Source organism: Panthera onca, chromosome B3, assembly GCF_046562875.1.
Source record: "Panthera onca isolate mPanOnc1 chromosome B3, mPanOnc1 haplotype 2, whole genome shotgun sequence".
Lineage (NCBI taxonomy): Eukaryota > Metazoa > Chordata > Mammalia > Carnivora > Felidae > Panthera > Panthera onca.
This window is the reverse complement of record NC_138344.1, coordinates 106797030-106813653: the sequence shown is the minus strand read 5'-3', so window position 1 is coordinate 106813653 and position 16624 is coordinate 106797030. Positions and strand designations below refer to the sequence as shown.

The window sequence follows — 16624 nt, the reverse complement described above, 5'->3', positions numbered from 1 at the left end:
AAGGCCACTGCTGCTTCTACATAATCTATTGCACTTGGTGCTCTGGAAGCAAAGGACATACTCAGAAGACATGCAAAAACCCAATACATAGTTTTCCAAATAAATGAACTATATTTAGTTGATAATAAGCCTGAAGAAGATTCCTATGACCTGACCTTGGATCGCCCTATAATATAGTCAAATTAATTTTCACTAGATACATAAAACTGAAAAGTTTACTACTTTGCACTATCAGGAAGAAGATAACAAACATTTAGCAGAGATTAATTACATGCCAGTTGCTTTACGGCACATCTTATCTCATTTAATCCTCACAACAATCCCAGGCACTTTTCATACTCAAGTCGCTAATAAATGGCAGAACTGGGATTAAGCCTATGTCTAGCTAGCTGATCCCCAAGTCCACATTTTTTCCACTAAACCATACTATATCCTGTCTACTTTGCTCTGATAAATATGCTTTAACAATTCAAGGAGCAAAATGCCATGTGGTATTCTGGATTGGATTATGAAACAGAAGACAGACATCAATGGAAAAATTGGTGAATCCAAAGAAAGTCTACAGTTTAGTTAATAATATCGCACCAATGTTAATTTGTTTGGAGAAATATATCATTGTAATCTCAAATGTTAATTAACATTAGGGAAAACCGGGTAAAGAGTAGGTGGGAACTCTCCATACTCTTTTGTGAGTTTTCTGTAAGTAAAAATTATTCTAAAACAAAAAGCATATTTTTTAAAATTCAAGGAAGTTATGTACCTCGGATATTGTCCTAAAGCTGGATACCTAACTGGATATTTCCAATGGGGTGAAAACACATGGTCTTTTCTATGACTATGAATTGCAAATCAACCAGAGACATCAGTGCTGGCTTCATCAGGGTAGTACAAAAGCAAGTCAAGTCCAAAATCAAATGACATCTTGGTTGACCAGCAATAAAATGCAGCCTGTTCACGAAAAAGAAAACCTCACCGAGTTGATCATGACAGCAGGTAACCTAAACAGCTGCTTTATAATATGCCGAAATAGGCAGTTTTGGGTAACTGGGAAGCAGAAACAACAGAAGGCCACCGTGAAGGATGATGTTAGGATGATGTCATTAAAGTGTTGGATTTTGAGAAAGAGCATCAGCAGGTGGCCCTAACTGACCCACAGAAATCAGAGAAGCAGAGGTGGGTTCATCCTTTTTTGAGTTAAGATCTCATGCAAACCAAGAAAGAGACATAACTGCAAACAGCAGTCGACTCCACCCCCAGGCATTTCACCTCAAACCAGAGGGCAGCCTTCCATCTGTCTATGCTGTTGAAAGGGCTGCTGATCCTGCACTGATCTGGAAGACACCTGCACTTAGAATGGAGGAGTGTCACCTTCAGAGAACTATACACACACTTACAGAAAATACGTTCATACAGAATACTTAAATGTTCATGCTTTATAACAACCTAAAGCTTAAGTCTCTTCCACCTTACCCTACTCACTGAGCTAAGCACACTGATTCAATACTCTATATGCTTAGTTGCACCGTGTTGAACACAGTTGTGTTGCCAGCTCTCCAGGTGAGTCAAGGTTAAATGCTTTTTGAAGTCTTCTTGTTTTTGTCTCCTCCGTGGGCTATTTATACAGCTTATTTTAAGATTTTCAAGCACTTTCCCCTTTTTAATTTACCATAAATGTTTCCCCCTGGGAACATTCCCTAGTGACATTCTATTTTGGACCCTTTTGAATACAAAATCCTTGACAAAGACATCTCTCAAAGGGAGGGAAAGGGGACTAGGGACATAGAGAAGCTTCTGAATTGTCTCCTTTGAAATTTTGTCACCTGGATGCTTGACGGTGGTCTCTTTGTTAAGAGTTTAGCGTCCGGACCTTAAGGCCACACAATTAATCCTCCCGCTGGAATCCTGAGGACTCTCTTTGAAAGAGTCTCTTGTCCAGTTTTCAGGCCACATTAGGTAATTTCCCGCCCAGGAGCACGGTCTAAAAAGAATGTCGGTGTTTCCCTTCAGGTATAGGTGCCTGGGGGTCAGGGGAGAAGGAAAGGCAAGGGGTGGAGTGCGAGGCGGGTGATCGACAGGGATAGAAACGGTGTCTCCTCCTCCCTCTGAATGTGAAATAGCCAATGAGGTGGCGCGGCCGGGCCGGCCGGGCCGCCAGTGCCATATAGTATGCAGCAACCCGAGGAGTCACGTTGGGGGAACGGCAGAAAGCAGCTATCCTTTTACACTACTTTGCTCTAGCAGCTATCTTAATGGTGACTGCGTGGCCGGGGGGAAACCTGATCGGCCAGATCCAGCCGAAACCGGGCGGGAGGGAGTGGGCTTTCCGGAGGGGGGGAGGAGGGAGGGAGACGAAGAAGGAGGAGTAAGAGAGGGGGAAAGAAAGAGGAAAAGAGTGCGAGGGAGTGAGGGAGGGAGGAAAATAAACAACAAAAAATGTCCTCTTCCTCCCCCACCGGGCAGATCGCAAGTGCGGCGGACATCAAGCAGGAGAATGGGATGGAAAGCGCCTCGGAAGGGCAGGAGGCGCCCCGAGAAGTGGCGGGGGGCGCGGCGGCGGCGGCGGGGCTGAGCCCCCCGGCTCCAGCCCCTTTCCCCCTGGAGCCGGGGGACGCCGCGGCCGCCGCCGCCAGGGTGAGCGGAGAGGAAGGGGCAGCGGCGGCCGCGGCGGCGGATCAGGTACAACTCCACTCGGAACTTCTGGGCAGGCACCACCACGCCGCGGCCGCCGTCGCCGTCGCCGCCGCCGCGCAGACCCCACTGGCCTTCTCGCCCGACCATGTCGCCTGCGTGTGCGAGGCGCTGCAGCAGGGGGGCAACCTGGACCGCCTGGCCCGGTTCCTGTGGTCCCTGCCCCAGAGCGACCTGCTACGTGGCAATGAGAGCCTGCTGAAGGCGCGGGCGCTGGTGGCCTTCCACCAGGGCATCTACCCCGAGCTCTACAGCATCCTCGAGAGCCACAGCTTCGAGTCGGCTAACCACCCGCTGCTGCAGCAGCTCTGGTACAAGGCGCGCTACACCGAGGCCGAGCGAGCCCGCGGCCGGCCACTGGGCGCCGTGGACAAGTACCGGCTGCGCAGGAAATTCCCCCTGCCCCGCACCATCTGGGACGGCGAGGAGACGGTGTATTGTTTCAAGGAGAAGTCGCGCAACGCGCTCAAGGAGCTCTACAAGCAGAATCGCTACCCTTCGCCCGCCGAGAAGCGGCACCTGGCCAAGATCACCGGCCTCTCCCTCACCCAGGTCAGCAACTGGTTCAAGAACCGCCGGCAGCGCGATCGGAACCCCTCAGAGACCCAGTCCAAAAGGTGAGCGCCAACTTTCCTCCTCCTCCCCCTTCCTCTCCCCCACCCCCTTCCCAGCTTTCTTTTCCTCCAAGTGCTCGCAAACATGGCGCTTACCTTCCCCACCAGCCTGGTCCGGCTGCCCACCTCTCCCCGCCCCCCACCTCTCCCCGACCCGGAGAAGGGGGGGACGGCGGTGGCGAGAGGCGGGGGAATCTCCCTCCTCCTCCTCCCCCTCCCCCTCCTCCCCCCAGAAGTTTCTGGTCGCCCGCCTAGGTCTCAGTCCCCGCCCCCACCTCGGCTGGTCACTGCCGCCCAGTTTCCCACCCCCATCCCGCTGGCTTTGAAGTTGCCACTCTCTCCCGGGGTCTGGAGGGGCGCAGGAGCGTGTGTAGTGTGTAGGCGCCGGAAAGGCAGCCCTCGTTGCCGCCCGAGGCCCACCGAGGCTGCCAGGGCGGGCCGGGGTCTGCACCTCCACCGGGTCTCACCGTCCCGGCGCGTGCACGCGCTCCTTGACCGCCCTCTCCGCGGCTCGGCTGCCCCTCTCCCCGCCCCAGGCCTGCGCTGGAGGTCGCGGTGGCCGCTCTGGACGCTGGAGAGTGTCGATGGGGGCTGGCGTTTCAGAAGGGGGGTTGGGGACGTCGAGGTTTTATGTGACAGAGTTAATCATTCACCCTGCCCGCTGTGGTTCTGTTCGTGGCCGCGGCAACGTGGGGTGTTGGTGCGGCTGGGCTCTGCCGTGTTTTGAAACCTGATTCTGAACTCCTTCGGATCGGATTTCAGCGCCGCCGGGGCAGTAAGGCTGGAGGGCTTGCTTCCTCGGCCCCCCAACCCTGCGTGGCTCCCTCCTGGGACAGCGGTTAGGGGTGGGGGCGCTATCAGCTCCACACCTTCTTGAGCGCCCACCCTGGCGGGTTTCAACTTTTTGACTGGCAGGGTTTTTGACCCCAACTGGTGGGAAAGATCGGGTTTTCCACCTCTATTGTGCGTCCTTTCGAGTCAGACACCTGGAGTGTTTTGTGTATTGTTGAGCGAACTAAGGAGAAGGTCGCCTGGAGAGATGGTGTCTCCAAGCCACGCGGGCATAAGACAGAAAGAACCCAAAGCAGCTCGAAGGTTCTGCCCAGGGAAGGAATTTGGGAGCCGGGAAGCCCGCCCCGGCCGAGCGAAGGTGATCACCCGCCGCGGCCCGCCCTTGCCGCTCCTGTCCCTGCACCCCCGCCGGGGCCCGAAGGCTCCGGAGCTCCTCGCCCAAGGCAGGGAGGGAGGCGCTGTGTCCGAGCCGTGCCTCCCGGTAACCAAAACAAAACGCGCACTGCGACCTGCGTGCATCCTTCCGCAGACTTGCGGGGACACCCAGAAGAGGCACGTTGGTGACCCCGCGCCTGCTTGTGGCCGCGGATCCCATCGCTTGGAGCCCCGTCGGAATCCTCGGGGCCAGAGGCAGGGGGTGGGGAGCGGGCGTGGCGCTCAGGCCAGCTGCCCTGCAGCCTGCGCTCCCCGGCTGGGCGCGTTCCTCTCCCCAGCCGCACTCTGCCGGCTGCGCGCCTCCCCGCCCCCCCCCCCCCACAACCCCACACCCCCGCCCCCGGCCCAGTTGCCTGGTTTAGGCCCCTCTCCGGATCTACCTCCCACCCGCACCCCTGGTGAGTCACCCTCGCAGACGGCGACGGCGGCTCAGCCTCAGCTCGTAAATCAAAGCGCTTTCTGCGCTCCTGGCCCCGCAGCCCAAAGCCCGGGTAATCCCCTCCCCTCCGCATGAAAGCGAACCGACCGCCGGGCACTGCAGGGATGGGGATCCTCTACAGGGCCAAGTCGCACCAAGCTTCCAAACTGCAGCTAACTGCCCCTTTCTCCCCACCCCGCCCAGCCTCAGTCCAAATGGGAAACCCTATCACCACCCTTCACCCGGATTTGGCGTTTCCTCCCAAGTCGGGGAGCTGAGGAACCCAGTCCTGTCTGGAGCAGAAGGACTGAGGGTGCTGGGGAAGGGGTCTGATGGTTACAAGGCTGCTGAGTGACCCACACCCTTTCCCTCCCACCTCACCAGGGCACTGGATGGTGTATGTTAAATAGGCCCCTATGGCTTCTTTTGGATTCAAAGGCGACTGCACATAACAGTTCTTGGGTTGAAAGTGCCTTTCCTACATCAAGGACAGCCACTTTGTTGAATGAGAGAGTTGTCAGTCTGGTGGAGTAGAAGTTTGGGAGCAGGTGAGAAAATGATCTCTTGTTAACTAACTGGCAAACAAAACTGAACACTTCCCACCTCCTGCTCCTTCGGCAGTTTCATTTACTTCCAAAATCACACTAATCGGAATTGGTTTGAAGGGAGGGGAAGGCGTTCCTAATAGGAAAGACTGACTGCCTCATCTAGTGAGGTCCCCCCCCCCCCCCCCGTGGTATAGGTAGCAGCATAATTTAACAGGAAGGAATAACTTCAGTACTATGAAAACGTATATATAATTCTTATGAAAATCCTATTAGCTGAATTTACATCTTCCAGATCTCTGGACTTTCCCTGAATTTATTATTGGTAAAATGATTGGGATAGGAGAGTTTATCTTCCCACGTTCTCTGTCTTTATGGTTAGAATCTGCTGAAAGGCCTCATAACTTAAACAAGACTAAAGACTTCCTGCTCTGCTTTCCTAAAATATTGCCTTTAATGGGGTTAGAGGTTGGTTTTCTAAACAAATGGCACTAGGTAGAATGTCATCCCTCTGACCTTCTGAATGTCTTGATTTCCCCTTCTCTGCAGTGAGTCAGATGGCAATCCCAGCACTGAAGATGAATCCAGCAAGGGCCATGAGGACTTGTCTCCTCATCCACTCTCCAGTTCATCGGATAGTGTCACCAACCTCAGCCTTTCCAGTCACATGGAGCCAGTATATATGCAGCAAATTGGAAATGCTAAGATATCATTAAGCTCTTCTGGAGTTTTGTTGAATGGAAGCTTGGTACCAAGTACTTCACCTGTCTTTCTTAATGGTAATTCTTTCATTCAGGGACCCAATGGAGTTATCCTTAATGGATTAAATGTGGGAAATACACAGACAGTGTCACTGAACCCACCAAAAATTGCATCAAACATTGTGAGCAATGGTATATCCATGAGTGACATACTGGGGTCTACCTCCCAGGATGTGAAGGAATTCAAAGTCCTCCAGAGTTCTTCAGCTAACTCCGCAGCCACCACTTCCTACAGCCCCAGTGCCCCTGTGTCATTCCCAGGGCTGATACCCAGCACTGAGGTAAAAAGAGAAGGCATTCAAACAGTGGCTTCCCAAGATGGAGGCTCTGTGGTGACTTTTACTACACCAGTGCAAATTAACCAGTATGGCATTGTCCAGATCCCCAATTCCGGAGCAAACAGCCAGTTCCTTAATGGGAGCATTGGATTCTCTCCACTGCAGCTGCCTTCTGTTTCAGTAGCAGCTTCACAAGGTAAAAGTTTCATTCGGTACCATAATGCACTAGTGAATGTTTTAGCCAGCTGCTGTAAATGACACATTTGGTGAGAGCTGTAGATTGATGTTACTGTTCAGGTACCTTATTGGCTGCCACAGCTGCAGAAGAGCCTTGATTTGTTTCTCCTTCACAACACCCATGTAATATCCAGTCTGGTTGGTTCCCTGGCATCATGGAGACGGGCTTTTATTTTCCTAACATCTGAATGGAAAAATACAGTTCACAGCAAATCTTGCCAGTTCTACCATTATAGAAATATGATAAGTCAGTTGGTGCTTACAAAATAACCCATTGCTTGACATTTTAAGATTAAAAATTAATAATATTGCTAAGAACACAAAATTCGTCAAGCAATTGGTACGAATGTGTACACTTTACCTAAGCATTTTCTATCTGACCAAGGAGTGTTTTAGAAGAGCAAGCTAAAAAGACTGGATCAATTGTGTTTGATCCATGTTCCTCCTATAATTAAAACTATCAGACCTAAAGGAAAACCAGATGAGTATGTGATAGGGTGTCTGTTGCTCTGCATGTATACTCTCCCTGCCCCCCCACCCCCCACCAAATGTGTGGGTTAGCCTTATTGTATATGTTTGTGGCTTTGCTAAAGGCAGTTTGCTGAAGAACACTGATCTGGAATTCAGGAAGCCTGAGGCTGTTATGCCACTTCTTCACTGACTTGAAGCAAGTCTGGATGGCTCTGTGTCATTTTTTGTACATAGAAACACGAATGGTGAGAATGGCCATGGAGGTTGCATAGTGCGTTAAACTTAGGAGTGGGGGATGTTAATGCAGGTTTGCCTTCCTGTAAGCAAATCTGAATGTCCAGATTTCTATGAAAGTAAAATAAGTAACTGTCTTCTTTTAAAGATCAACTTCCTGTAAAATGGCTTTATCAAAAAAATCTCAATTTATGCACAACTATGACCCACTTCAGCTTATTTGAGGCATTAATGGAAAAAGTGTTGAGTAACTTTCTCTAACATCAATTCTCAGGTAAAATGGTAGGAAAACACAAAACTCCTGCAGCATACCATGTATTTCTTCATTGTCTCAAGTTATGGAAAGGATTAAAGTTAAATCACTTTCCAACAAAAATATAAGAAACCACAGGGTTTCTTCTCTCTTTAGGAAATTTCCAAACAGTAGATAACAGTTTAAAGACAAAAAGTTGGAGCAAAAAGTGTGGTATGTACATTGGGGGAGAAGAAAAGCAGAAATACTTTTCACGTGTAATCTAGAAATATGCTACCACAGAAAATTATTACAAACTAATAGCTAATTTTTAAAATGGGACATTTAATATGAATAAGAAGAAGCATTTTCAGTTAAAATAGCTAAGATCAAATGACATAGCTGTCAATCCTTGGACTGTCTGGGTGAGTTAAAGGCATAAGTTTAACCAGATGGGTCCAGGAAGCAGCGTTCTTTTATAGCAATGGTGGACTGCAATTCTCTTTAAAGCATTTGGGGATTCAGCCTTTCTCAAAAACAGATACTCAGCCTTGCCTTAAAATGTGTAGACAGGATAGATTATCTTTTAGTAGTTAGGATTTATATGGAAAAGCAGAATATCTATATCTTTTACTCACTTCATAATCTGAGAAAACAAGGGTGTTTTTTTTCCCTTACCATCATTACAAAGTTATACTTTGCACCTATGTCCTGTTTCATTTGAATTTTTTTAACTAATTTTGAAATTATTATTAAATTTATTATAATTCAAGTGCAGTTATACTTACATATCAAGTTTTAGATCACATCTGCTTTTCCTCCTTCATTTCTGTGTGTTATAATTTTTACACATTCAAAGATATTGTTTTATTTATATTTAATAGCTGTTGGAGGAAATGTCCTATCATATCATATATGGTTCTCTCAAAAAATAACTATCGTTTTGTTCACCTATACACAGGCAAACAATTTCACAAATATATACATATAACAAAATAAACATCTATTTCAGATGTTTTTTGTTACAGTTTAGCAGCCAACAAGAATTTTAAAGTATACTTAAGTCAGATTCATTTCATTTGTTTGGCCTGGAACAAACATTCATGTCAGCGAAGAACCCAAACATACACAAAAAAATTTTTTTTTTTTAACACCAGTATTTCCGTGACAAATACTTTCTAGTGGTTACATTTAAAGTTTAAATACAGTTTTAGTTTGTTTGAAGATATTCCTTTGCATTTAAGGTGCTTAAAAAGTGGAAGATATAAAAAAACAACCCAGTAACATTTATTTATCAATACAGGTAGTAATATAATCACAATTTTTCTAATTCAAGAAGAGAAATGTTTTGGGAGAATTACTTTTAACGTTGGGCTATCTTCTCAAAATAATAATTTACTGAACATCTAATTCAAGATCAGGGTAAACAACCCATCTGAATAATCCTGTCACAAAATTCCCTCAAGTCTACCTTTCTTACATTGGCAAGATAATTGCCATCATTTCACTGGGCCTATGTAAAGACTCCAAAAGAAAAGGGTTTTATTTGATGATAGGAGGGAGGGGAAGGCTTTAATTCGTCTGCATTGTCTGAGTTACCTGATTTTGAACTTCTCAGCATTCTACTTATGTTTTGGGGGGTTTTTTGTTTTGGTTTGGTTTTTTTCCTGTTTCTGGTCTCTGTAGACCATTCTAGTGAGAGCCTTAAGATATAAACGTTTCAGAGAAGCATTGGCTCTAGTTATTCATGTTAATCTGTGTTTTTAAAAGTACAGTTTATTATTATCATTAATTCTTCCTATCAACTGCAACACTGAAAATTCAGAACTGGCATAACAAAAGAAAAAAGAACTCTTGAACGTTCTGTTGACTTGATACTTATGGTTAGTTTGGTGAAAGTTTGCAACGTGTCTGTACAGGTTTATATGGTTAACTTCAAGCCCCAGGGCAACTCATTTTATGGCTATTTTCTACTTTTCCATTTATGTCAGTTACTGAACTTGTTCCAAACAAAGGCATTTTATTTTGCATTTGTGTTTCCTAGTTCTAACTGGCAGAACTGGCTACAACTATCAACTGATTGAGAGAAATCAAGTTGGTAATAATGAACCGGAAACTTGACTGAAATTAGAACTTGGAAAAACATTTTTTTCATACTTTGTTTCTAAACCAGTACTTCTCACTCCCGCTATGTCATCAGCATTACTAGGGAATTTGAAATACACCTGTTCTCAGACTTACTGAGTCAGAGTCTCAGGAGTAGAGCCTGGGAATCTGTAGTTTTGAGTGCTCAAGGTGATTCTACTGAACCTGAGAAAAATCGTGTGTGTCAAAAAGTCTTTTTTTCTTTCCCTATCAGTTCTATCAGCGATAATCTGTACTTTCTTTTCTTTTTTTTTTTTTTTTTTTAGGCAACATTTCAGTAAATTCAAGCACTTCAGATGGGAGCACATTTACAAGTGAGTCCACCACAGTCCAGCAAGGAAAGGTTTTCTTGAGCTCTCTTGCTCCCAGTGCAGTGGTATACACTGTCCCTAATTCAGGCCAGACTATAGGATCTGTTAAACAGGAGGGCTTGGAGAGGAGCCTGGTATTTTCTCAGTTGATGCCTGTCAATCAGAATGCACAAATAAATGCAAACCTGTCTTCTGAAAATATCTCGGGGAGTGGCCTCCATCCCCTGGCCTCCTCATTAGTTAATGTATCCCCAACTCACAATTTTTCCCTGACTCCCCCTACCTTGCTAAATCCCACCGAGCTAAACCCTGACATTGCTGATAGCCAGCCAATGTCTGCACCTGTGGCAAGCAAATCTACTGTGACATCTGTCAGCAACACTAACTATGCAACTCTTCAGAACTGCTCCCTTATTACTGGTCAAGATCTATTGTCAGTCCCTATGACCCAGGGTGCCCTTGGGGAAATTGTTCCTACACCTGAGGACCAGGTGGGTCACCCCTCCCCAGCAGTACACCAGGATTTCGTCAGAGAACATCGTTTAGTTCTGCAATCAGTAGCTAATATAAAAGAGAATTTCTTAACAAATTCTGAGGGCAAAGCCACAAGCAACTTAATGATGCTGGACTCAAAATCCAAGTATGTCCTAGAGGGCATGGTTGAGACTGTCTGTGAAGACCTGGAAACAGACAAAAAAGAGCTTGCCAAGCTCCAAACCGTCCAATTGGATGAAGATATGCAAGACTTATAAACTTGACTTCTCTTTCTCTCTTTACTTTTTTTTTTTTTTCTTTTTTGGCATCAGCAGGCAGATCTTTTCACGAAGCCCTGAGGACATAAGGCATTTTCCCATTTACAGGGAAAACACTAGTTTTGTGAGTAAATGAATTCAAGAGACTTTGGATTGATCTGCATGAAGATCACAGTTAAATATACAGGAGTAGAACTGCGTTGCTGCAGCCTTTTTGTTCACATATGTTCTCTTTTAAATAGATGGAGACAAAGGAACAAGATGAAATATATCAAGTCAAAGTGTGTCATTTGGCTGACTTAATATAACTCTAAGGTTAAATGGAACTTGATAGTTCTTTAAAACTGTGTCCACCTGACATCGGCATTAGAAACAGTACGGTTATTTTTGTTTACTTTCACTCCACGGGCATTGATGAGGTTAAGAAGCATACATGGTACTCCATACTATTCTAAGGGTTTATTTTTTGAATATATACATTTCTGTTTCTCAATATTTTTGTGAAAGTCTTGGTTTGTCTCTCTCTACACATTTCCAAATGTGCTTGCTAATAGTCCAGTGGGGCTGAGAAAGTTTGCAACTCCACTAAAAACTCTGAAACAAACTTCAGTATGAGTGTAAATATATTAGTCCTATAAGCAAGGATTTGAGGAATTACAGTGAATTTTATTTATGCTGTATATGTTTCTCTTCTACTTCAGACACTATGAACTGAAAAAATGTTTTCTTACTGTTTAATTTATTTTTATTGTTTGAACAGGAAGTGAACATAGTTATTTCCAACAAAGTTTTACTTTTTGTAGGATTTTAAAAGTAATGATTTTTATCAGGAGTCTATTAGGGTCATTATTAATAACACTGAAACAGGCAATCTAACTCCCAATATTGGAATTTTGGTACTTTTTTTCACATCTTGTTCTTTATTTAGCAACTTTCTGATTCATTTGAATATTTTTTCTATAGAATTCTATGTGCCTTTTTACCTTGTGGCCTTTTTATTATTCTTACTAAGGTACAGAAGTGTCAACAGAAGCACTGATGGCTCTTTCTATCCAACAGGGTTATTTTCACCACAAAGTTGCTTTAAATCTGAAGAAGTTAAGTTTCACTTATGTGATTATGTATGTTTATGATGCAAATTGATGAACAACTAATTATTGTTGATGCTTTTCATTACAATGAAATACCAATCATAGATTACCATGTAAAATGAATTCTGTAGACTATAAAAACCATTTTAAACTAAACAAAGAATACCTAAGTTCTCTTGAGCAAAACTCTGTCCTGGTGAAACTTAGTTCTACGTGTTTTGAATCAGTTGTTACATTATGACATACAACTATTATTTGCACTATGTTATCATGTCTTGTTCAAAGGTCAATCTTTTGGGGTTTCTTTAAGAAGCTTGCTTGATCATGTTGTGAGCTGTGGTTATAGGTTTTATCAGGACTGAACACAAGATGGAATGATGCAAATTTATGTAGTGAGTAAAGTCTCTGGTGTGTGCAAAGCAAGAAATGTGAGAAAATGATCTCTTCAGAGATGACTTAAAGTTGTTGAACATAAAAGATATTACCAATCTTGCTGTCTTCAAGATCAGAATGAAGAGCGTACTCTTGATCTCTACGTGCCCATCTGCTGAGCATGTGGCATAAGGGCCGTAGATTACTTACCCTTGGTTGTTACTGCAAATGGAACTTGCAGGCATAGATGAAGAGCCCTATCCAATTGTTTCATTAGAGAACTCAGATCCCACCTTCTTCATGGAATTAGTGAATGTTCTTAAACTGCTGAAACTACAGTTGTCTTTTTTTTTTTTTTTTTACAAAGTCAGGTGTTTTCGAGTTCTCTTCCACTCCATCACTACTTATACAGCTTGTTTTTTTCTTTAAGTGTGTGCTGATCATGTTACTGAGATTAATTATATGGTTCTGTAGTGTAGTTTACATGAAAATGATGTTTTTCCACTTGATGGCTGCAGATATTCAGAATTTTTTGTTCATTATTTTAAAATACCCATCTAATCAGGGAGATGGGAAGGTTTAAAAAGTTATATATATTTTATATATAACTGGAAAAGTTTCATATGTCTTCCAAAAATATAATAAGCCTCTGTTTATTCACAGTTCTTCCTCTTTTTTTCCCTTAAGAAAAAGGAAAAATAGCACAAAACTTAAGACTTACCTAGGAAACCCATTCATATTCCCAACTTGATGTAATTATACCCCTACAATTACTCCAGGTAGCTACACAATATACCAGGTAAGAATCAATGCACATTATAAAGAACTTATTGTTCTTTTCTATACTTCAGTAAAATAAGGGCCAGTTGGTGTATAGCCCATACATATGTGAATGAAATAAGATAAACCCCATGATCTCCTTGCACAGAATTGCAAATGTTTTTTGCAATACCAAGGGCCAGTCTCAGAACCCTTGGAGTTCATGTGGCAGAATTTCTCTTACATAAACCAATGCTTGAAGATGCTGCAAATGACCCTCAAATGATCCCCAAAGAGGAATCAGAATAAGGGTAAAAACTCTCCCTGCAAACCCCAACCCCTGCTGCTGGCTGTGGGATTTTTGGTGTGAGGCTATCTATGCACTCTATCCGCCAGAATTTGGCATTTAGCTCTTAGTTACATCTAGTAAAGACCAGTTTTATCAATTAAAGAGAAGGTGCATTTGTTCCTCAATCAAGCAAGAACACCTGTGTTGTAGTGTTTTATAGCTCATGTATATTTATAGTAATGAAAAGACTGAATTGTACACGTTTCAGTGCCTTTCTTGTGTTATGAAAGGCAGGTAGACGTTATAGCCATAGATAAAAATTCGTAGTTAAATTGCACACTGACCTTAAATCTCCCTGTATATGCCCTTGCATTTTGCATGTCAAAAGTTGGATTACTGGGCATGTGTTGAAGCCTGCCCTGCTACATGTTAGGCAAGTGTGCATTAGTACATAGCCAGAAGTTCTTCATTCTTTTACAATGTTTTTGACAGATCATCTCATCATAAAAACATAAATAATTCAGGAAATTTTGGGGGAAAAGAATTACATTTTACAAAAGATGTTTCAAAGTCTTCCTAGAACTTAGATGATAGAGCCTAACAGTTACTTTGTATCTAGTTGATACATTTCATGTTAATTTAATATCACAGTACATTTTATTAATCAAAATTATGTAGCATGTGACTCTCTTGGCTTTCAGGGTTCTCAATTTTTGTTCTTTTGTTGCATGTACTGTATGTTTAGAGGAGACCAGTTATATACTCAATATGGTTTTACTGTGCCTTACACAAAGAGAAAATCTATACAGAATGTATATCATGGGGTGGGGTAACAGAGTCTCTACTGCACTGTTAGGTGATGGCACACAGAGCATGTCCCAGAACATTTCTGTGCTTAATTACCCAACCAAAGAGATCTAAAGTATGTATGTTGTACTGTAATAGGGGTTTATGCCTGGACAATTAAGTGTTTTATTTGTTTTCTGAAATGATGTGAACTTATTTTTCTAAACACTATGCTAAATAAACTTTATATTTATACATACCTGTGTTTAAAAAGTTATTTATCCCTGGAAAAACAGAGAACAGGAGGGAAAAACAAAAACCCACACAAACATTTCATAGGCTGGCAGGTACAAGGACAATAGGAGTCACTTTAGAACAATCTCTATTGGTCTTTGTATAAAATTATGCAATTCACTTAATTGTACTTCATACTCAGAGCTAAATTAGATTTCATCTTCCTTAAAGGAAAGGAATGTGTCTTATTCATCGAGGTGTTCCAAAATCTGACCCTCATTCTCTATAAGGTATAGTGGAATTAAATTCAATGATCCAAAGACCTTTCCATGACCAATCTTACTGGAAGAGCTCGATATAATCCATCTTTAAAGCATTCCCATTAGCCAAAGTCTGGTTCCACTGCAGTGGGGTCCACCAGTGGTTTGGCATAAAGTTATGGACACAACTGCGCCACTGAGTATGTAAATGACTTGGCCCTGCTACAGTTTGATCCTACTTTTAAAATTACATGACCTCTGATTCTGTATGCCTCCCACACTGAAATGAAGAGGAGTTTGGATAAAGGAGATTGGACCAACTGTACAATTGTATTCCAAAACTAGTTAAAGCCATCAAATTAGTTTCAGATATGTCTAGACTTTGTTATATTCTTGTCATTCACTTCATTTCTTTAGTAATGTTATGTGTAGTTAAGCCAGTTACAGCGAACAGTGTCTCACTGAGTATAGGATCAGAGTATTGTGGAGTAATTACATTTTATAACACCTTAACGAAACAAATATTTTAGAACACTTGACAGGTCACATAAGTACTTCAAACATTTGTGGCTCTGCAGAATCTAGCAAACCAAATAAAACCCCTCACGGGGAATTCAAGACTTTTCAGCACATGATTCCATCCCACTTTTCCTGTTTCCCTTAAGAAATAGTAAGTGTGGGGCACGTGGGTGGCTCAGTCGGCTAAGCACCAGACTTCAGCTCAGGTCATGATCTCCTGGTTCATGGGTTCAAGCCCCGCATCAGGCTCTGTGCTGACAGCTCAGAGCCTGGAGCCTGCTTCATATTGTGTCTCCCTCACTCTCAGCCCCTCCCCCACTTGTGCTCTGCCTCTCTCTCTCTCTCTCTCTCTCTCCCTCTCAAAAATAAACATTTAAAAAAATATTTAAGAAATAGTAAGTGTGGGGTGGCTGGCTGGCTCAGTTGGTGGAGCATGTGACTCTTGATCTCAGGATTGTGAGTTCAAACCCCATGTTGGGTGTGGAGCTTACTTAGCAAAAGATAATAAATGTGGAAATCTACTTCTGCACATGACTACTTTCAATAAGAATAGATAGTAAATAAAGGTACCTTCAGATAATGATCAGTGCTATAAAGTCAATACACAGGGTAACGAAATTGAGCATGGGGAATGGTAGAGGTGGGGACCTGAATTAGATTGGTCAAGGAAAGTCTCAAGGAAGTAAACTTTCAACAGAGAGGCTTGAATGAAGAGAGAGAACCAGTTCACAAGACCTAGAAAAATAGCATTCCAGACCTACGGAACAGCAGGTACAAAGGCCCTGAGGGGAAGAGTAGAGAGTCTGGATCAGTGTTAATCCTAGAAGACATTTGGTAGCAGATCTAGACAGAGAGATAGGCAGGTGCCAGGTCACAGGTAGAACTTAATTGGTCTGTGTTTGGATTTGAGTCAGAGAAGCAAAGAATGATATAACATGATTTACGCTTTATAATATCACCATGTCGATTCTTTGGAGAATGGCATTGTAGGAGGCCATTCTTGGGAGGGAAGGAATTAGGAAACTATGTCATGTTGTCCTAAGCTGTTGAACAGGAAATACTTCAGGAGCTGTTGAAGCACGTATGGCAGTTTTTCCCCAAATGTCTCCAGAATTTTGTGCTTTCCAAGCCTTCTGTCTACTCTGCCTCCTGCTGTTAGCCAAAGCTGCCAGCTTCCTGCTATGACTGTCCCAGTCTGAACCTGTGCCCTGAACTCCAGTCTGGTGGATCCAGTTCCCTAAAGGATATTTTCAGAATGTCCTGGTCACCTATGACTCTACATATGAAAATTTTAAATCATTATCTTTGCCTTAAGCCTGTTCCTCATTTGTAGTAGCAGTCATTCATCCATTGGCCAAATAAAAAATCTGGGACTCACTCTGGAGTCTTCCCTCCCTTTCT

General features: G+C 43.6%; 1 protein-coding gene across 2 annotated transcripts; it reads left to right on the top strand.

The window, feature by feature from the left end:
* The first annotated feature begins 2183 nt into the window (after nucleotides 1–2183).
* Nucleotides 2184–14465, top strand: LOC132669946 (homeobox protein SIX4). 2 transcript variants are annotated; one of them, XM_060619975.3, is made up of 4 exons: nucleotides 2184–2252; nucleotides 2461–3305; nucleotides 6042–6727; nucleotides 10117–14465. In XM_060619975.3, exons 1-4 carry the CDS (start codon nucleotides 2250–2252, stop codon nucleotides 10911–10913), a joined length of 2331 nt encoding a protein of 776 aa, XP_060475958.3. In that variant the 5' UTR covers nucleotides 2184–2249; the 3' UTR covers nucleotides 10914–14465. The 2 variants fall into 2 exon arrangements, with proteins under 2 accessions (XP_060475958.3, XP_060475957.3); XM_060619974.3 differs by lacking the exon at nucleotides 2184–2252 and having other exon boundaries at nucleotides 2317–3305.
* Nucleotides 14466–16624: the final 2159 nt, after the last annotated feature.

Coding starts and splice junctions, on each gene's coding strand:
- LOC132669946 (XM_060619974.3), top strand. CDS start 2,434: ATGTCCTCTTCCTCCCCCACCGGGCAGATCGCAAGTGCGGCGGACATC. Junction 3,306..6,041: donor TCAGAGACCCAGTCCAAAAG/GTGAGCGCCAAC, acceptor CCTTCTCTGCAG/TGAGTCAGATGGCAATCCCA. Junction 6,728..10,116: donor TTCAGTAGCAGCTTCACAAG/GTAAAAGTTTCA, acceptor TTTTTTTTTTAG/GCAACATTTCAGTAAATTCA.